At 36.9% G+C, this 23099-nt stretch overlaps 1 protein-coding gene across 3 annotated transcripts in view; it reads right to left on the bottom strand.

The window, feature by feature from the left end:
* USP9X (ubiquitin specific peptidase 9 X-linked) overlaps positions 1 to 23099 on the bottom strand; it is a 134119-nt gene that overhangs the window by 85508 nt on the left and 25512 nt on the right. For all 3 annotated transcript variants that reach the window (XM_082609007.1, XM_082609006.1, XM_082609008.1), the window contains 5 exons: positions 11928 to 12181; positions 7671 to 7816; positions 5166 to 5245; positions 2733 to 2845; positions 1213 to 1431 (listed from right to left, as the gene is read on the bottom strand). In XM_082609007.1, the coding sequence (XP_082465133.1) occupies positions 1213 to 1431; positions 2733 to 2845; positions 5166 to 5245; positions 7671 to 7816; positions 11928 to 12023 (654 nt within the window). In that variant the 5' untranslated portion in view covers positions 12024 to 12181. The remainder of the gene's footprint in view (positions 1 to 1212; positions 1432 to 2732; positions 2846 to 5165; positions 5246 to 7670; positions 7817 to 11927; positions 12182 to 23099) is intronic.

Below are 23099 nucleotides of genomic sequence, written 5' to 3'. Positions count from 1 at the left end.
TGGATGCTCATTTTGCAATAAATCATTAAGCTATTTTAAAAAAAAAATTAAAAATCTGAGCATTTAATTCACCAGGTCCCTTCTGGCATTCAGCAATTCTAAGAAAGTACATACTTATTATGTAATGTATTTTTATTTCTCCAGTAACTGGAATGAGACAATTAGGTTGATATACTCAACAGTTATGTATATATAACACAGTATATGTATGTGCACAAAGTAAAGAATCAGTCTAAAGCTAATCTCATATGTTTTCAGCTGCAATGTACACTTACGCAATTAGGAATACTCAAAAATTAATAATACTCAAGAAAAGCTAGGCTTCAAAGATATTTAAAAATGTCTTCAACCAGAAGCCATCCTAAATCAACTTGTACCCTTTCAGACTCTTAAAGATTACTATTGACCTACAGAGCAAAAAATTAGGTAAAATTTAAAAAAAAATACAGGTATATTTTAGAGATTGCCATTATTTAAATATTAATTTGATTTACTCAAACAAAAAAAGGCTGAAGTGGCAACAATAGGAACCTTGGGAAATACCAGAAATTCTCAGCTCTAAGTTCAGTAAGTTTTGATGATTTCCACTTTTAACAGAATAAACCAAATATATATATATGTTCAAATCTTCCTGTTTTTAAAAAAAATAAAGTCATCAATATTTAAAAAGTCTTCCTAAATTCTAAAGTTTAAAAATTATATATGGTTAATTATTTAATATTTAGTAAAAGAAGTACAGCTTAGGGATGCATTTTTTAATGTACATTCTGTTTATGCTGGCATAGAAAATTTACATTGGAGAACTTTTATGTTTATGTATACTATATATATTTCATTGGTATCTGTAAGTTTTGCTATTTTGCTTTCATTTGTAATTTCTATAGCTTTATGACACATTAGCCAGGCCTTGGTCAAAGAAGTAATCTCCTACTCTACTCTTATTTAAAAGGAAAAATATGCTCTGTTTCATACCAACCCAAATTATGACTATTTCCCAAGAGGCTGGGCAGAAGACAATGGGGACTAACTACATGGAGAAAGCCAAAAATATTTTTAAGTTAAAAAAAAAAATTACAAAATAATGCAAAATCCCTTTAAGAGCAATGTGAAATTACCCTCCTCCATGTTAACAGTAGGTTCAGATCATTTAAAGGTCTATAGCAGAGCAAAACAACTGTAATATTTAACTTTGAAAATAACAAACCAACACACTTTTGGTGATCGAGGGTCTGGAGAACGAGCAAAGAGTTCATCTTCAGGCAACTGAACATTTGAGGAAACGGATTCACATGGACGTGTACCATTGTAGATATGGAATTTGCAATGAGGATTTAAGGCCATGGAGAGAAGTTCTAGAAGTGGAAACCAGTCTTGGGACAACTTGGCCACACATAGCTCCACCAGGCGATGAGTATTGTTGATAATACACCTCTGTTATATACAGAATAATTAATGAGATCAAACCATCCCGAACAGAAATATCTTCTGATCTTGATTAATTATATCTTAATAATGACCTCTCAATTGTGCTATACCGATCATTTGAGTTATGTTTAATTTTACTAATATTGGGATCAAATTGATATATCAAAAAAGAAATTAGCATTTACTTTACAATTTATATAGTACCTACTTTCAAAAGCTATTTGCAATGACTTACAAAATGAAGTAGGCACTGCTCTATGTCCCCAGACAAGATGCAAATTACCACTGCTTTCTCTATGCAATTTTCCGACTAGAGGCAACAATTCTAAAATCTAAACAATGTATCATCAAATATCCCAGGTGGAGTAGGTTTGCTATCTACGCCTCAATGCAAAAGTCTGATACCACTCCCAAAGTTTCCATTCTATACTTAAAAACTTACATGTTGAATTAGAAGATGTTGGTATTTTTATGCTATGGTTATATTTGAGAAATAGTTCACAGGGCATAAAAATATGCCCTGATTCACAATTTATAACCATATTTCCATATTATAAACAAGAACAGAGACTTGGAGTAATTATGGTACTTCAATCTAAAAATGCACATTTCTTTTCACTTTTTAAGATCTCTGGAATCTGATTGCATCACATAATCAATGCATAGTGCATTTACCTAGACTGAAGGTATTTATAGAGATTTGTCTTGGTTTCTGCCAGTCATCTGGGGACACCACCAACCTGAGACCACTTTAAGTTCCCCATTTGATATTTTTTGTATCACAACTCTGACTTGAATTCAGGCTTCAAAACTGTTTGAATACTGGCTTGTGGTTTAAGTTTTTAAGAGTTATTTTCCCCCTCTACCAGGTGCCAAAGTTGAAATGTGCAGGTTTCTTTGGTGTTTCTTTCTGTATGTTAAGTTTATCTCTCTGCATTGACCCTTTGTGTCTCAGATAATAGATTCCCCATCTTGGGTGTTTTCCTTCCTCAGTGGTACATAAAGTGAGTGAGTGGTGCATTTCACAACTGTCATATTTTCAGTGAAATATGGTCACTTGTCAAAAGTCACAAGGCACTTGAGAACCAAGGAGACAGATTAAACCAATGTTTTCTAACTCTAAATCTCACACTCATTCTAAATGATCATGCTTCTTTCAACAAAAATTATAATGAAAAGTATTTTTGAAGTTTCTCATTTTAAAATCCTTTAATTAATGGATCAAATATATAACCAAATATACTATATAAGAAAACACACTCATCACTACATAAATCTGATTTTTAAAATTCAAATGAAAGACTCACATGAATTTCAAACTTCCAGCCACTCACTGCCTCGTCTGTAAGGATTTTAGTGAAAGATATTGTTAGCCCATCTCGAAAAAATCGCTGACATGCTTCACTTTTAACATCAAGGCCTAAGAAAAGGGAGAAAAATTAATGTAAACAAAATATTTCTCTGGTTGTCTTACAATGTCCAATTACATGATAAAAAGTAATAATTGTAAAATATTCAGTAACAGCTAACAAATGCCGACTAGCTTTGGAAAAAAACTCACAGCATTATGTATAAGAGGTCAAAAAGGTAACAGATTCAGAAACAAAAATAATCTTCAATGAATTTCAAAAATAGTTAACTGTATAAAAGTACATTAATCCAAGTAATATTAAGATGAATTGAAACTATTTCAAATTATGACACTGGACCAACCTTAAATACAAAATGGTTATGAGTACCATGTGATAGGGGATTTAAATACTTCACAATATTTTACTCTCTGACAACAAATCTTAAAATTTTTTAAATGATGTTTTTTGGGGACTTCCCTGGTGGCGCAGTGGTTAAGAATCCGCCTGCCAATGCAGGGGACATGGGTACAAGCCCTGGTCCAGGAAGATTCCACATGCCACAGAGCACCTAAGCTCGTGCGCCACAACTACTGAGCCCGTGCTCTAAAGCCTGCAAGCCACAACTACTGAGCCCGCGCGCCTAGAGCCAGTGCTCCGCAACAAGGGGAGCCAACCCAATGAGAAGGCCGCACACCGCAACGAAGAGTAGCCCCCAATCGCCGCAACTAGGGAAAGCCCGCACGCAGCAATGAAGACCTAACACAGACAAAAATAAATAAAATTAATAAAAATTTTTTTAAAAGTGACGTTTCTCAACTATTTTTAAAATCTCATTTTGGTTGTACATTATCCATTTGACATCAAATACTATTCTACTATTCTACAGAAGAGTTTCATTGATTAAAGATAAATTATCATCTTCTATATTAGTCTCTTCCACTGGCTCAACATCTATGTTTCTTTATATCTTTATTTTATTTTATTATTATTATTTTTTTTTGTGGTACGCAGGCCTCTCACTGTTGTGGCCTCTCCCGTTGCGGAGCACAGGCTCCAGACGCGCATGCCCAGTGGCCATGGCTTACGGGCCTAGCCGCTCCGTGGCATGTGGGATCTTCCCGGACCGGGGCACGAACCCGTGTCCCCTGCATTGGCAGGCGGACTCTTAACCACTGCGCCACCAGGGAAGCCCTATATCTTTCTTTTAATTTCACCTGATTTCAGAAAGGCAACAGAGCTACATGCCCCCAGACACACAAAATAATCTTTAACTCTTGATGACAAAATGAGAAGCCATTCAATTTGAACATAAGAGTATTATTCGATTTTGGTTGTACAACAGACATGACATTTAAGCCCAGTACTGTAGTTTAAAAAATCTGAACCTTGCCTAAAATTAAAATAAACCACGGTTCCAAAGAAATATGGGGAGGAGGAGGGGATTGCATGTCTAATGAATGTCAATGATATTAAATGAAATACCATTGTGTGTTTTTACCTATCACTGTACAGTCAGGACCTAAAACATGTCTAGGACAGAAGTCTTCAAAAATTTGCTGAATTGATGAATAAATGTGTAAATGAACAAAAGAAATTTGAGTGGTGAAAACAACGGTAATCTGATATGCATTTTCATAGCTCATTAGATTGGTTTTCTAAGATTAGTAAAGTGTAACGACACATTCCTTAAATGAAGGAGGGTAATTACTCTAAGACAAAGGAAATTTTACCCTTGCCGTGGAATGAGACAGACTTAAGCAAGGTACTAAAGACAATAATTTTTACAACATTTAATTTCAATTGTGATAATTCCTATTGATAATTAGAACATATCCATGGCTACCCTATTTCAGAAATTGAAACATTATTGCTGTTTATTTTAATCTCCAATGCCTTAAAAATGAGTAGATATCACAATAGTAGCCCTATGCTAAGAGAATTCAATTGCACCTAAAGAAAACTAGTCACTGAAAAAAATAATGATTAATTCCAAAATTAAGCTTTTACTTCTAGACAAGAATAACAGCATGACTCCTTTTTATTGGGTTATTTTTTAAAAAAAACACAGGACCTCATCTTTCAGGTCTTTTTTTCTTTTAGAGAAAATCCAAACCTTTTCTGTGTATTAAAGAATAATCAACACATAAGCTAGACAGTTTAAATATGAATATATACAAATTTTATGTATAACTTCAGGAAGTTCACAAACATCCTTGAAGGCTGTCTGAAGGATATGAACCCTTGCTCTAGGGACAAATCATAAGCCATAGCAAGAAAACTTAGTTAAATGTTCTAGCCTAGGAATACACAGAAAAAGCCTTCAGGCATGAAGTGAAACTATTAGCTAGTACCATACATTATGGAAAGCTTAAGAGCATTTAAACTTACCTTTTTTACTAAGATCAATAGCAGCTTCTAAAAGCACTTCTAATTCCCCTTTCGGCAAAACTGGAACCACCCATCGAGGCCTAAGAGTTTTAATAATATAAAAAGATGTTTATTGGTTGAACACTGAAAGAGGCACTATAAATGAGTTACTAATTACAATTACTCACTTAGCTCACCATGAAAATATTAAAATGAAACTAAAATATTAAAACCACAAGGTTGGCAGAACATCTGCTTCGTGGGACTAAGCATCATCTGTTGTCTCTACAAACAAAAATTTTTTAAGGAACTGTCAAACAAAAGATATAGCAATGAGAGAAGGGAAAATAAAATTATTTTAATAACAGAATATAAAACTACTATAATAATCAAGTATGACTAGAATATAAAACTACTATAATAATCAAGTATCACTTAAATGGATACCTATTGTTAGAGTTTATAGGAAAGTGCTCTTTCAGGATTCAGGTTAAAGGAGACATGATGAACCTCTTAGTTGTCATCCACTTCCTCATAAAGAAGAAAAAATCTAGGTGGCAAATGACTAATTTCTGCCTCATCAACTTTTCCTGAAGGTTAAGTTAGACGTAGGTCTCCAAGTCTTTATGCCTCCACAGGCACCCTCCTCCCTCAAACAACGATGCAGCATACACCCAGGTGGTGCTTTCTCTGCTCCCAGTGCCAGCGGCCCAACCATCTGGGAGTCCATCCTCTTCCTACCCCTTCATCCCTCACTACCACCCAACTTACCCAGTGCTCCAAAAAACCGCATTTTGATAAAAAGTGCTCCATGACCACATAATCTATTAGAAACCAATGTATACCACCCTTTCTCATTGTTTTTATTTACATAAAAAAACATCACTTGTGTTTCTCTCCCCTTGCAGATTTGCTAACATGCAACTTTGCCCTTGAATGAGCGTAAGAAGTACACTTTATCATCAGCAACCACTAGACAAAAATTGAAAAGTAACAGTACAACCTTTTGCTATGATAACTCTGCTACAGAGAATGGGCAGGGACATTACAACTTTATACAACTGTTTGTTTGTTTGACCAATTCATTATATACCATTACTACAGGCATCTGCCAAAAGAATCACATTAATGTGTTCTTTCAAACATACCTTTAAAAACAATGAGTTAAATATATATTTATTAATAGGAAAAATATTTAAAATAAATGAAGTGAGGAAAACAAGTTATAAAATGATATTATAGTAAGAATTCCATATTTGTACAGAAAGCAGCACATATGATAATAAACAGAAAGACAACCTGGAAGAATGTACACCTTACTGTTAGTAGTAACTTTTGGTTGGGAGGTGTGTATCTACAGAGGAAATTACAAAGAACATTATTGACATAATATATTTCTATGTTTAACAAGATGTACTTACATTATATTACTGTAATCAGAATGTTTTTTTAAAAACACAACGGGTTTCTATTTCCCCTGACATTATATATGTAATGGTGTTAACTGACTTTTAAAAAGTAAACTTACTAAGGCAAGTAAGTGCCTATAAGTGTATTTTCATTACTTTTCTTTTGGGGGGTTGGAGGGATGTGTCACACCTCCTTAGGACTCACTTGTTGAGCTCACAGCCTGGTGAAGACCAGAGACATGCAGGATGGTTCCCTGAAATGCTCTTCCCTTATCTTCTTTAAATCTTTTCCTTCCCATACACACAAGCTTAAACTTTCATACTCTCAGAGTCTTACACGAAATAATCAAAGCATGGGACGGGGGCTTCCCTGGTGGCGCAGTGGTTGAGAGTCCGCCTGCCGATGCAGGGGACGCAGGTTCGTGCCCGGTCCGGGAAGATCCCACATGCTGTGCAGCGGCTGGGCCTGTGAGCCATGGCCGCCGAGCCTGCGCATCCGGAGCCTGTGCTCCACAACGGGAGAGGCCACAACAGTGAGAGGCCCTTGTACCGCCAAAAAAAAAAAAAAAAAAAAAAAAAAAAGCATGGGGCGGGGAGGTGGGTGTGGGTGAATGTTTGTACTATGAGTATGAAAATGTATACTCTGAACCACTCCCCTGAGATGAAGATCAGGAGAAACAAATAGCTGAGATGGTTAAATGTCTCAAACTAATCAAGGGTTCACAAGGGGGCAGGCTCTGAGGAACTCAATCTGCTTATGACCTGGTTTACCTCAGAGCCATGCAAAAAGTATTAAAGTCATCCAGTAACCCACATGCCAGTAAGGGAAATCACACATACGGTTCTACTTCAGTAACACACCAGCTAGGGTGATCATCATTAATCTGAACACTTTATTGACACTGATACTTCCTTTCATTTTTTAAATCCATTAAGAACCATGAGTTGCAAAGTACTTGGCAATGACTAAGATGTTACGGCTATTTAAGGAGGCAGTATGGTTACTGGGATATTCCTATCCACTCTTCCTCTTTTCTTAGTACTAATCACTGTGCTGAAATACTTTTGTTTTTCCTGTGTATGACACACATTAAAAAGCAAAACAAAATCAACTCACCTATTGATCATGTCATCCAACTTTGCCAGGTCAGTATGTGGAAATGCAGGTTCCTCATCTTCAAGCTGTGGTGGGGCATCAACTTGACCTTGTTCATCTGGGGGAGTTGCCGGGGAATTTTCATTGGAAGAATCAGGCGATGAAGTCTTAATTAAATTCAAACACCAACACAGATTAGGGGGAAATAATGTAAGCTTTTAAAGAAGATATGATCATTGTAAGTTTATGATGTTTCAGGCAGTCTCTGTGCTACTATGCTTTAAAATAATTTCATTTAATCCTCAAGAGCCTAAGGAAGTATTCTTCTGCCACTTTAACAGATGAAAAAAACAAATTCAGACAATAAGTAATTAGCCCTAGGTCACATAGCTCCAATTCTGTGGTCAGGATCTGAATCCAGGTCTAATTCTAAAGTTTGAGTTCTTATCCACAGTGTATACTGCTTCTCCACCTACATTTCCCATTGTATGAGCCCTTCATGATAGAAATTATTGTACACATTTTACAAATTAAAGTTTCTGACATAACATTTATTTTTCATTCTGAAGAGAAAAAATAAATTTTATTCCACAATTCCCCTAGTCTCCAACTATTATCCAAACAGTTAAAACTTCACTGTGGTTTCTAAATAAGTCACATCGTTTTCAACTAATAAGGCTAATTTTATTCTTTCATTCTTCATTCTTTGTGCTTCTTTTTCTTTCCCCCATACTTTAGCTGTGTACAATATTTCCACAATTAACTGAATGAACTTTTATGACCCTTATTAATTTTGAAAGCAGATGGTATTTTTCTCTTTCAAACTGAGACTAATCTAAATTTTAAGCTGACTTTTACTCGTATATTCTTGTATTTTCTACCTACTGTAGGTGGATGGCCCTTTTAAAGAAGGCCCCTTTCCCTATCATTTTAGCATTTATTGAACAGATGCATAAATAAGTACTTGTATCGAAGATAGGTGGGTATACCACCATTAATATATTCTACTTACAAAGTTTATATATGAACTCATAGAGCCAATTTGCAAGTAAATAGCAAACTTTTACTTAAGATGGCGAACACTACGCAGGTGCTATAGGGCTAGCTTCAAGGCAAAAATCTATAGAACAGAATTCAAGTTTTAGAAGCCCAATAGAAATATTTGCATTTCAAGTATGTAACTTAGGAAGTCTGCTTCATTACTTTTTAAAAAGGCCCATTTCCCCGGTATATATGTATTATATACATGCTCACAGAAATCCTAAAGACAAAAATAACAATTAAGATACCCGCAATACCACACCAACAGATAAGCACCAATGACATTTTCAATTATTTCCTTGCAGTTTTTCTGTGACCCCCCAAAAATCCTGTCTATATATATGTATAAATTTTCAATAAAATTGGGATTATACTTGCTTAAGTCTGTGTCCTTTTCCATTCAACATTTGAGTATTTTCCCACATCATAAACAATCTTTTTTAAAGAGTTGATTAATGGCCACATAGTATTAAATTAATTAAACAAAATTAAGGGACATTTAACATTCTGAAATTTTTATTGCTAACATAAAACAAAACTATACTGAATCTTTTATATATAAATATTTGTGTTGAACTTCAATTTTTCCTTAGGACAGAAACCTGGAAATATAATTACTACAACAACAGTATAAATTATTTCTTTTAGGGCTACTGACATGTATTTTACTAAATTCCATTCCAGAAAGTCTGCACCCTCCCATGAACATCTCCCAAGAGTGTTCATCCCATAGGGCCTTTGCCAAAGCTGTTTCATTTATCACTGAGCTTTACTATTATATATACTAGACCCTAAAATTCTCTCCTATGGGAACACCCTTTTAAAAACTATTATAGATTAAGTGAAAAATCTGATTGGATTTAGAAATTCCCTTTATGCCAATATGAAAAAAGCATTTTCAAAGTAAGCCGTAAGTTGGGTAGTGATTAATGCTATGGTTGCTTCCTCTTGGTCCAGTAAGTGTCAAATCTTCTGAAATAACTAAAATCCTAACATTAACAAGTAGAGAATAAGAAAGTGAAAGAGAGATTCTACAGATAGTTAAGAATGCAATTTGTGGGAATTCCCTGGCGGTCCAGCGGTTAGGACTCCATGCTCTCACTGAGGGCCCGGGGTTCAATCCCTGGTTGGGGAACTAAGTTCCCACAAGCCGAGTGGCGCGGCCCCAAAAAAAGAAGAATGCAATTTGTTTGTTCCTTTTTTTGTTTTAATTATCATTCATCCTCAAAAATGTAAAGAGCTATTTAAAGGAAGAGGACATAATGCAGATACTTAATATTAAGCTGAGTATCACAAACCCAAGAGCTCTTAGAATTATCAAGTACACCTTAAAATAAAAGTAAGGTTAGAGGTTTAATTTCTGTCTAAAGCCATGCAAACCACAAACACTGCAGAAGACGTTAAAAGTCCATGCATGATGCAGGTATGAAACAGAAAAGAGACAGCAAAAGATACTGGAACTCAAGCTACAAGCTCCTGGTTTAAAAATATAAATCTCTGGCATCCAACACAAACTTTAGACTATGTTTAAAGAAACATGAGTACTGGCTAACAAATTTATGACACAGGAAAGACTTAACAACTCTGTCCAAGACTCGTGACCATATACAAAGTATTACATGTCCTAAAAGTGGGAACTGGAGAGGAAAAGGAATAAAGTTGACATTTATTTGGAAAAAAAAAACATTAAAACCTGACGTGCTCACTTCTCTAAAATGGCAGAGGGAGAGGATGAAAGGGGGAAGGGGGGAGGGAGGGAAAGTGAACGAGCGCACGCGCACACGCAGCTCTTTCCTATCATACCTGTAATAGAGAGAATACGTAATCTATAATAGCCGGACAATAAGAACTTAACCACAAATGACAAATGTAAGTACTCTACAATAACAGTACTTTTGCCTAAAAACTTATCCATACAGAATTCTACACAAACATGTACCACCTGTAAGCAGCAAGTCTGTGATTCACATGCATGCACCTCAGCTACAAATTCACCTCTAAGTGCTGTTTGAGCTGCATATCACAAGTTTTAATGTTTGTCTTATGTGGTTTAATATGTCCCAGTATAAAATTACATACAATAGAAGGCTGAAAATTAATTATCTAAACTTACATTTCAAGAAATGAGAAAAAGAGCAGCAATCCAAACCCAAAAGAAGTAAAGGGAACAAGAAATAAAGAGTTAAAAGCATGTAAGTGGGAAGGGCGGAGAGAGTTAAAGCCAAAAATTAGTTTGGGGGAAGGTTTGATGAAATTGATAAATCCTTTAGGAAAGAGTAATCAGGAGAGAGAACACAAATCAGCAGTATCAGAGATGAAAAAGGAGATGTTACCACAGACCCTAAGACATTAAAAAGATAATAAAAAAGGATATTATAAAGTTTTACTCCAATAATTTGACAATCTAGATGAAGTGGACAAATTCCTTGAAAAGCACATTACCAAAAGCCACCAGGAAAAAAAAAATCAGAAAATTCCCCTATTAAAAAAAAAAAGTTGGATCTGCAATTACAACCGTTCCACAAATAAAGCCCCAGACCAGATGGTTTCACCAGTAAAATCTAAATAATTAATGAAGAAATAACTGAAGTCTTATACAAATTCATCCAGAGAATAGAAGAAAGAATATTATGAGCTTTGAGGCCAGCATAAAAATCTAGATACCAAAATCTCCTTTAAGCTCTTTGCAAACATTATTTCATTTGATCCTCTTAATGATCCTACGAAGTAGTTATACTATTATTATCCTTATTTTATAGCTAAAAAACTGAGGCTTAAAGGTCATATAATTTACCCAAAGTCATAAAGCTAGCATGGTACAAAGCTAAAATTTGAACACAAGCAATATGACTTGAGTCCATACTCTAACCATAGGCTACATCAAATGATTTAATGCTTTGCTCTGGAACTGACACAGGGCTTAAATACTTGATTTTAATGATTACTGATAGTATGAGACACCAGGAAAAAAAAGGGGGAGGGGAACCTGCATACCCAAGCATCACCATCTACAGCACTTGAGTTTCCCAGGAAAAAAAAGGGGGAGAGGAACCTGCATACCCAAGCATCACCATCTACAGCACTTGAGTTTCTTGTTACTGTGTAAGACCTATGTTTATATTTCTTAAAATAACAGTTTTATGGTTACTTCACAAATTATTCAGAACATGCTCCATTATTTAATATCCCATAACAGACACATCAATGTAGCTTTAACTAGTATCTTAAACGTCCTACCTGATTCTGTTGGAGGGGGGGCTGAGACTGTCCATCAGGAGCCTGGCCCTGGCTGTCATTCCCTCCTACTGGAGAGCCACGAGTCGTGGCTGTCATACTCGACACAGGGCAGATCTTTGCAATTTTGTCTGCTTATGTAGTTGTCTTGAAAAAAGAAATTATAGTCCACTTATAGAAGATGAAGTACCAGCATTTGTCAGTCTTAAAAAGCTCCAATTCAAGAATAAACCATCTTGCAGAGACCATTGCATAACCTACAAGTAGAAGAAAAAAAGCACATTGTTTTAGACATAAAAAACATGAACTAAGGAATTGTTCGAATTTAATATTACCAGTGAATCTAGTCAGGAGAAAGTGGCTATATAAAAGAGAGGACAAAGCTGAAAAGCTCAAGTTTCATTAATACTGTATTTAACTTAATAAACTGATAACAGTACATCAGCAGTTATGTCAAGAAAACATACAAGTATAGCCTTATAATATTTCAGTTTCTTCCTGGGATTCCAAAGACATTATCAAGGTATTCACTTAGTTGTCATTTCGATTCAGTTATGGAGTGGCAAAACTGTCTTCAATTTGCTAATGCCTTGAATATACACATTCCTACAATGTATTTAAGACATAAACCAAGTAATAAAATCTGATTGTTAACTGTATACTACTCCTCCGATATGACCTATTTTGTCAAATGACCTTGACTCTCCCCTTTTGGGAAGGTTTTGGCCACAGACACTCCCAGAGCCATGACAGGGCTACAGATCCAACCTGTTTAACAATGGAATTCCTCTTTGCAGAAATATAGCAAAGGTGTATAGAGGAATACCACCAAACCCTCAATTCTACATTCTTAGCTGTGTAGTAAAATCATCCAAAGTGCTTTTAAAAACACCAACGTCCAAACCCCTCTCCAGACTGAATAAATTACAATATTCGGGAGTTAAGCCTAGGCATCAGTTCTTTTCAAAAAATCTCCCCCATGACTTATTCTAATGTACCACGAGATTGAGAACCTCAGCTGACTGATTTATAGATATTTGGTTATAAGGCAACCACACTTCCATTTAGTCCATGGTATTTACTTCAAGCTTAAATATAATCACTTAACCCAGAGATGGCGTTCTAACAAGATTTTCTTTCACTTATCAAATTGGCATAATAAAAAGCTTAAGACCGATAACATCGGGTACTGGGGAGGCTAAAAACAGAAAAATCTTTAATACATAAAGTGGAAAAACAAAAGATAACATGGTTTAACAGCCTCCCTTTCACTTTTGTTTTCCATTTCTATACAACCTACATACACTAACAAAAAATTTTATGTGAAGTAGACAATTTTAAAACCCAGAAAAACCCACCTATCATTTTCTTCAGCCACTTTGGGTTGGCTGGCATTTTTTTTTCTTACCACTCAAAATATCAGCTAACCAATTCAACTTCATTCTCTCTACTTCAAATTTGCTCCAATCTCTTTCTTTTGATCCCACTGCTCATGATCCCCAATGAATGATGCTCCCTCAATCTTTTCCCGGAAACCTTGTTCTTAGCCTATAAATATATGCTTGAATCTTTTGTTACTGAAATGAAAAATCACCAACCTCTGTCCTTCCCTTTCCCCCCAAATCTTAAAAAGAATGCCTCTGCTTCTCCCTTCCCTTTCACTTTTTCCACTCTCTCTCATCATCTAGCTGCATCTAAGCTATCAAAACTGTTTTAAGCCACTGGGTCTTAACTGAGGTCTATGGATAGGTTTGAGGATTAACTCCGGTAAAATTACATGCAAAGCTTTGTAAATATGTACATTTGGGGGTGGGGGAGGTCTGGTTCACAGATCACCAATGCTCTACTAACTGACAATTAACTGGTAATCAAATGACTGCCCCTTGCCGTTCACCCTGTTTGCCCTCTTCTTAGCGTTAGCCACAACTGGCTGCCACTACCCCCACCTCCCTTCTTGAAGGTCTGACTTTCTTGGCTTATACAATCCTGGACTCAAGTTTCCTTTCCTTTCTACTTCTTTTCAAAGGGGAGGGTAGAGAACAGTAGGTAGTAGTGATGTCAGTGACAAGTACAGTTTTCGACACTGAAACAGAGGTGAAAACACCCACTAGACAATTGACTCTGTAAGTCAGGAATTGAAGGAGAACTTGGGGGTCTTGAACAGAACGCTAATGTTCATAAGAGTGGGAGATGGATTCATTAGTATCATCTGGGAGCCCCCCGAATACACACCTCCTTCTGAAAGTGAGGGGGTCACAATCTTGGGGGGGTGGGAAGAAATAGCATAATATATTCCCAAGTGTCGAAACCCTGAGGCACACCAAAATTAAAGTGGTGTTTCAGTAAGTCTAAAAAATTAATTCTATTATTTTGTCCACTAAACCAATGTTATCGCTCTTCAAAAATAATTTCCGGGAAGCAACCCAAGGATGAATGGATAAACAACATTTGGTATATACATACAATGTAATAGTATTTAGTGTAAAAAAGGAAGGAAATTCTGACTTGGATGAACCTTGAGGATGTAATGCTAAGTGAAATAAACCAGTCACAAAGGGGCAAATACTCCATGACTCCACTTATATGAGGTACCTTACAGTCAGAGAAGGAAAGTAGAAGGGTGGTTACCAGGGGTTGGGAAGAGCAGGAAATGGGGAATTATTGTTTAATGGGTACAGAGTTGCAGTTTGGGAAGATGAAAAGTTCTGGAGATGGATGGTGGTGATGGTTGCACAATGTTAATGCACTTAATGCCACTGAACTATACTTAATAATGGTTAAAATTGTAAATTGTTTATATATTTTTCCCACAATAAAACACACACACGGCACTAACTGCTCTCTTGCTTTGCACTCCTTTAACATTAGATTATTTGAGTTAAAACATCTTAAAATTATATTCTCGTGTTGTTTTGTTTATGCTCAACATTGTTCCATCTGTATGCATCCCAATAACTCTCCATCCATAGACAAATCAAAAATATCTGGCAAAAGTCAGAGGACAAATTATTCTAGACAAAAGCATTCTGTGGTAACTAAGGGACTGTCTCTTTCAACAAAATAACATTAAAGTAAATGGAAAAGGTGGCAGTCTGAATGAAACCTCTCCCCAAACAAAATACCTTTCTCTCAGACCACAGAACTAAATCACCTTCTGCTTCTTGCAAAGTATTCCACTGGCAAAGCCTCAAGCTGCTTGCCATCCCTATCCCTTATATACTCTCACCTTTCTGTCTCTTGGTTTCTCAGTTTCTTCTACCTCTAAGTTCCCCATATTTCTAGATTTCCAACACTGCTGGGCAGGTACAGCAGGTCTCAGCATAGCATACTCTGCTCTATTCTGCTGTTTTTAACAGCCATCTCTCTACCATCACATAAGAATTGGATACTTTTTCCTTAATGTGCTAGGCTGAGAGATTAAGAGCAAGACAGAGGAATGGAGCAAGTAAAAATAACTTCTGGATTCAAACATAACTCTTGTTCAAAATCCCACCTCTGCCCCTTACAAGCTGCCCTATCTTAAAGGCCAGTAACAACTACTCTAATTTTCCAGGTCTTTAAAACTGAAATAATGCTACCCACAAAAATGCCATGAGGGGACTTCCCTGGCAGTCCAGTGGTTAAGCCTCCAAGCTCCCAATGCAGGGGGCACGGGTTCGATCCCTTGCTGGGAAACTAAGATCCCACATGCCGCACAGTGCAGCCAAAAAACAAAAACAGAAGTTAAAATGGTAAATTTTACATTATGTACATTTTACCACCCAAAAAAGGGGAGAACAGATAACAATTGTTGGCAAGGATGTGGAGAAAGTGGGACCTTCATACACTGTTAGCAAGAATGCAAAATGGTACAGCCCCTTTGAAAAACAGTTTGGCAATTTCTCAAAGAGTTAAACATAGAATTAACGAATGACCCAGTCATTCCACTCCTATGTATATATTCAAGAGAAATAACATACGTCCACACCAAAAACATGTACACAAATGTTTATAGCAGCATTAATCATACTAGCCAAAATGTGTTAACAACCCAAATGTCCATCAACGAATGAATGAACAAAATGTGGTGTATCCATACAAAAGAATATTTTTCAGTCATAAAAAGCAATACAGTTCTGATACATGCTACAATACGGATAAGCCTTGAAAACATCACGCTAAGTGAATTAAACCAGATACAAAAGGACAAATACTGTATGGTTCCGCTTATATGAATATCTAGAATAGGCAAATTCATAGACAGAAAGTAGAGGTTACCAGGGGCTGGGGGAAAAGGAAGATAAAGAATTACTGGATAACAGTTAAAAATTTCTGCTTGGGGTGATGAACAAGTTTTGGAAATAGTTGTGATGGTTGTACAACACTGTGAATGTAAATAATGCCACTAAATTGTACACTTAAAAATGTTAAAGTAGCAAGTTCTGTGATATATATATATATATTAACACAATTTTAAGAATTATTGATAGGACAAAAACCATTGAATTGTACACTTTAAATGGATGAATTGTATGGTATGTGAATGTCTCAATAAATCTGTTAAAAGAATATTAACAAAAAACATAGTGGAAAAAATGATTAAAAGGAATTAAAATACATTAGAAAACATTAACTTAAGGCAAAAGAAATCAGTAAAGGAAAAACAAAGGAACAAAAAAGCCATGAGATATAGAAAACAATGTAAAATGGCAAATGTAAATCCACCTATATCAATAATGACATTAAACGTGAATGGCTCATAAAATCCAATCAAAACACAAAGATAGACTGGATTTAAAAAGAAAGATCCAGGGACTTCCCTGGTGGTCTAGTGGGTAAGACTCTGCATTCCCAATGCAGGGGGGGGGGGGCCTGGGTTCAACCCCTGGTGGGGGAACTAGATCCCGCATGCATGCCACCACTAAGAGTCCACATGCCACAACTAAAAGATCCCACGTGCTGCAAGTAAAAGATCACACATGTCACAACGAAGATCCCGCGTGCCACAACTAAGACCCAGTGTAGCCAAAGTAAATAAAATTTAAAAAAAAAAAAGAAAAAAGAAAATAAGAAAGATCCAACCACATGCTGTCAATTGGAGACAGATTTTGGATTCAAGGATATAAACTGGTTGAAAGTAAAAGGATGGAAAAATATCCATCATGCAAAACAGCAACCATAAGAAAGCTGGAGTGGCTATATGTTTATCAGAAAAAAAAGACTGTAAGACAAAAAAATATTACTAAAGATAAAGAGGAAAATTTTACAATAATAAAAGGGTCCATTCATCAAGAAAATATGACAATTAGGGCTTCCCTGGTGGCGCAGTGGTTGAGGGTCCACCTGCCGATGCAGGGGACACGGGTTCGTGCCCCAGTCCGGGAGGATACCACATGCCGCGGAGCGGCTGGGCCTGTGAGCCATGGCCACTGGGCCTGCGCTCTGCAACGGGAGGGGCCACAGCAGTGAGAGGCCCGTGTACCGCAAAAAAAAAAAAAAAAAAAGACAATTATATATATATATATGCAACCTAACAGAGCCCCAAAACATATGAAGCAAAAAATGACAGAGGAGCGAGAAACAGACAATCCAACAACAATAGTTAAAAGATTTCAGGGCCTTCCCTGGCAGTCCAGTGGTTAAGACTCTGCACTCCCGCTGCAGGGGGCGCAGGTTCGATCCCTGGTTGGGGAACTAAGATCCCACATGCTGCATGGTGCGGGCCAAAAAAAAAAAAAAAAAAGAGAAGACTTCAACTCCCCACTTTCAATAATGGATAGAACTAAGCAGATCACCAAGTAAACAAAAAACTTTAACAACTATACACCAACTAGATCATACAGACATCTATAGAACACTCTACCCAGCAGCAAGAATATACAGTCTTCTTGAGTACACATGAACATCCTCCAGGACTGACCATATATGCTAGGCTGTAAATTAAGTCTCAATAAACTTAAGGGATTGAAAGTTAAGTATATTCTTTGAACACAGTGGAATGAAATTAGAATTCATCCAAAGGAAATTTCACAAGCATGTGAAAATTAAATAGATTTATTTTGCCATGGTAATCATTTAAACCACTTACTAGCTCCTCAGTTGATTTTCCTGGTATAAAATCCTGCCATCTACAAATAATAAAAATTCTGAATTCTCCTTAAAGATAAAACTAAGGGGGGCTTCCCTGGTGGCGCAGTGGTTGAGAATCCGCCTGCCAATGCAGGGGATACGGGTTCGTGCCCCGGTCCGGGAAGACCCCACATGCCGCAGAGCGGCTGGGCCCGTGAGCCATGGCCACTGAGCCTGCGCGTCCGGAGCCTGTGCTCCGCAACGGGACGGGCCACAACAGTGAGAGGCCCGCGTACCACACAAAAAGAAACAAACAAACAAACTAAGGTAAGATGTTGTCACTGAAATATAACGTAACACTATTTCTTTTCTTGCTTAATGTTAAAAACTTCAGCACACAAAAAGGTTAGACTAAAATAGCTGCACAGCACTTACCTTAAGAAACAAAACAAGTCCTCACAATCACTATTTTTTAAAATTGTCCAGCCCTACAAACAACAGGCATCCAAACATATTCACCCAAAACATCAATGAAAACTTAGGAAGTGATGGAAACATCAATAGTCGTAAGTACAATCTATATTTAATCTATTTCAAATCAATGATATGAAGAGATGGGGAGGGGAAGAGAGAAATGAGGAAAACGGTATAGAATTACAGTAGAAAAAGAATGAACCAAAAAGGAAATGAGAGAAGCAATGAGGAGTGACAAACAGTTAACATCTACTGAGCAGTCACCATGTGCCAGGTACCATTTAAAAGTTTTGATCTATTAACTCACTTAATACTCAATCTCAAGAGGTAAGTACTCATTATTACCATTTTACAGACAAAAAACTGAGGTACATAAAGACAATCTGACTAAAATGAAATAACTAATAGGGGACAAAGCTAGCAAATCAAATTTCAAATCTAGATACCCTGGTACCAACAGTTCTGCTTAACCCCTTGCTATGCTACATTGCTCTTTCTATTTCAGTGCTATAGGAGGAGAGACCATAGAGGGGAGAAACAGAGGTACTTCATCAATCCTATTAAGTGTGTTAGTCAACCACTCTTGTTAAAGATCTCAAACTTATTTTGCCAGAAGCAGTGTGGTACACAAAAGCAATTTTCTAACCAGAAATATGTGAACTTAAATTTCTACTGTAGTACTTAACTGTGTGACCTTAGGCAAAGTTCCCAAACCTCTTTGGGACTTAGTCTCCTCACCTGAGGATACAAGGCTATGGTTGTTGATGATTAAATGAGGTAATGATTATCTTTAAATGTCAGACAGGGCTGTCCAGTTAAGTATTAGCTCTCTTTCCTCTCAAATAACATTCCACTGGAGGGGAGACACTTTAAAGACAACTATTTGCAATTTAGTACTGAGGATGGAACATGTGTGAGGGTTCTGGAGTGAAAAAAGACTTGGTAAATATGAAGTCTGTTCTGCTACAAAACATGTACAGGCATACCCTGGAGATACTGTGGGTTCAGTTCCAGACCACCACAATAAAGCAAATATCACAAAGCGAGTCACACGAAGTTTTTGGTTTCCCAGTACACATAAAAATTATGTTTATAGTACACTGTAGTCTATTAAGTGTGCAACAGCATCATGTCTAAAAACAGTGTACATACCTTAATTCAAAAATACTTTATTGCTAAAAATGCTAACCATCACCTTAGCCTTCAGCAAGTCATAATCTTCTTGCAACAGTAACAAAGATCACTGATCACAGATAACCGTAACAAATATAATAATGAAAAAGCTTCAAATATTGTGAGAATTACCAAAGTGTGGCAGAGACACAAAGTGAGCAAATGATGTTGGAAAAATGGCACCAACAGACTTGCTCGATGCAAGGTGGCCACAAACCTTCAATTTGAAAAAAACACATTATCTGCCAAGAGCATTAAGCGAAACGCGATAAAGTAAGGTATACCTGTAGTTTTGTAATGGTATTTTAGCTCACTGTCAAACAAACAAAAAAATGGCTAGCTCACTGGCCAGTAAACACACCTGCAAATCATGTTACTTCATAAGCAATTTCCCCCTCAACACATTAACGTTTTGCACCAAGTAACAGCAGCTGAATGCAGCATGAGGGTTGGGGATAAAGGTCTGGACCAGATAGCCATCACCCTACATTTTTCTTGGCTCAGTCTGGCCGCATGCTCTGTCTTGTAAGTATGTATACTGTTCCTCCTGACCTTTGTGCATTTTAATTTTATTTCAGTCTTGTGTCCTTAACTCAGTAACCTCAACCATTCCCTATATGGAAGGGTTCTATTAGGTTACCTTTAAAAAGAAAAAAAAAAAAGTCCTATATTTACCATAGTTTGTCAGGAGTTTAGGATCTTTTAAACTGTGCTGTTTATTTTATTGAAATTCTTACTGTTTTTGTTAGTGCTCTAATTACAAAGTTACATAGCTTCTGAGTGATCAGTTTGCTCTCTATCCTGTTTCCTCCGTAAGCCCTGTTACTTTTTGGTGCATGATTTTTGCAGAACATGAGGCTTTTCAGCAATTGAAATATAACAGATATACCTATAACAGATCATATTTAATCTCCAAGTATCTTCTGCTCTCTTTCAAGGTGGCTAATACCTTCAGAGATTGCTGGGAAGCTTTAATGGAAGAATGTATGTGAAGTGCCACGTACACAGAAGGCACACAACAAATAATAGATGTTCTAACAAGTGCTGGTTATTTCTCCCTTGAAATGCTAATTAGATTACTATATACGCTCGACAATTCTTATTCCCAGGCGCCCTGGCACCCTATGATCTCCAAATCAGTCCAGAGGAAAAGTATTCTCCCAATCATAAATTACCAGGATGCTATGCTCCTGACATACATATTATACTTGCATAGGTTGAACTTTAAAATGAATGAACAGCCTCAATAGTTTTATTAATATAGCTGCTTTTATTATTCTGTTACATTAACACAGAATCCTACCATACCTCAAAAGTTTGCCCTACTTTTTAAAAAGTTTCAACTCAAATCTTACCATCTGTAAGACAATTCACAGCACAGCGTTCGTATCAGAATTTGTGCTGGCTCTAAAGAAAACGTGACAACAGGAAGACTAAAGAAATCAGTAGGGACTTCCCTGGTGGCACAGTGGTTAAGAATCCGCCTGCCAATGCAGGAGACACGGGTTTGAGCCCTGCTCCGGGAAGATCCCACATGCCGTGGAGCAACTAATAAGCCTGTGCACCACAACTACTGAGCCTGCGCTCTAGAGCCCGCGAGCCACAACTACTGAAGCCCGCGAGCCACAACTACTGAAGCCCGCGCGCCTAGAGCCCGTGCTCCGCAACGAGAGAAGCCACAGCAATGAGAAGCCCACGCACCGCAACAAAGAGTAGCCCCCGCTCGCCGCAACTAGAGAAAGCCCGCGCACAGCAACGAAGACCCAACGCAGCCAAAAATAAATTAATTTAAAAAATAAAAAGAAACCAGTAACAAAGAGACATCAAAATTATGCAGTGCTACACAGTAAGTAAACTATTTATCTGTTGAGTAAAAGAATGGACAAATGAACCACCCTTTTAGGTAGAAATATAAGTATATTTTTCATTCAATAAATAGGGAAATAACCTGGTAAATATGGAATTGGAGTCCCGGTTCCAGTCATCTAACTCCAAGCACCAGGTTTCTATCAACAATATAATAAGCTGGCTCAAGTTTGCCAAATCTGGTTCTACCTTAACAGCATTTTAAAAAATTAAATTACTTTCTATTTTAATGCTGCTTAAATATGTGCATAAATGAAATCAGAATTCAACTCCTTATGCTTATTGCTCTTCTACAAAACAAATTTTCAAACTAAATACAAACAAAACTATTAATATTAATAATATGTGACAGATGGCAGCATACTGCTGACTGCTAAGGCATAGGTTCCTTTGAGCTTTGCACGGCTATCCTACTACTATCATGTACCATGTGGGAAACACAGCTTTCCTACTTGAATTACTACATCACTCTGTACACATGGTTTGCCATGACATCATTTTTTCCTTCAAACCAACACATCATTTTTGTGTTAAGTCTGCTTCTGTTGCTCTCATCTGACAAATTAAATTGTACAACTGAGCAGCCACGTGTTAAAAACACAAAGCTAACATCAATGGCTGAAATGGTGTGGCGGTTCCTGATTATGAGACAATCATCCACGTACTCAAAAACACATGTACTAACGTTTAAGAATATCATAAAAATGAAAAGACTTGTTTTAAAAAGAAAATATTTGTTCTAACTTGAGCACAAAAAGGGCACCAAAGAGATACTTTGAAGGCTAGAACCTTGCAGGGAATCAGGGAGAGGTGTTCAAAGACTATTAAGATTTGGAAATTAACTGCTCCAATTATAGGAAATTCTACATTTAAATCTTCTCTTTAAAGGTTTTTGGTTACAACACTGTGAAGCTAGCTCATTGCTATCAGCAAGAAGGTCTCTCTTTTGGGCTTCCCTGGTGGCGCAGTGGTTGGGAGTCTGCCTGCCGATGCAGGGGACGCAGGTTCGTGCCCCGGTCCGGGAGGATCCCGCGTGCTGCGGAGCAGTTGGGCCGGAGAGCCATGGCCGCTGGGCCTGCGCGTCCGGAGCGGAGGAGGCCATAGCAGTGAGAGGCCAGCGTACCGCAAAAAAAAAAAAAAAAAAAAAAAAGTCTCTCTTTTACTGAGTCTAAAGTCTATTTCCCTTGTCACTGATACCTATAGCTTATAGTTCTGCCCACAGAAACAAACGTTAATATTCACCACTTTCTAAATTATAATCCTTCAAAATACTGAGATTTATAGTGTACACACACTCAGGTCACTTTTCAAGAAAAGATATACTTTTACTTAAATATTCCTTTATTTACTAAATCCTTACAAAGGGTGCAAAGTCTCAATAAATTCTAGTCCCTAAACAAAGCAACCTAATCATAAAAAGCAAGTGAGCAACGCTGACTTAAAATATTAAACACAGTCACATACCAAATGTCACAGAAGGTATGCCTACTTATCAGTCTACTCTTTGTTAAAGGACAGATTAAGATAAACAACTCAAAGTTATTAATAGCTCTTACCAATCTTTATCAAAATTAGTTAACACTTTTAGAAGTTAACTAATCCAATAATGAAATG

The sequence above is a fragment of the Mesoplodon mirus genome, assembly GCF_964341445.2.
Source record: "Mesoplodon mirus genome assembly, chromosome: X".
Taxonomy (NCBI): Eukaryota; Metazoa; Chordata; class Mammalia; order Artiodactyla; family Ziphiidae; genus Mesoplodon; species Mesoplodon mirus.
This window is presented reverse-complemented; position numbering and strand designations above follow the sequence as displayed.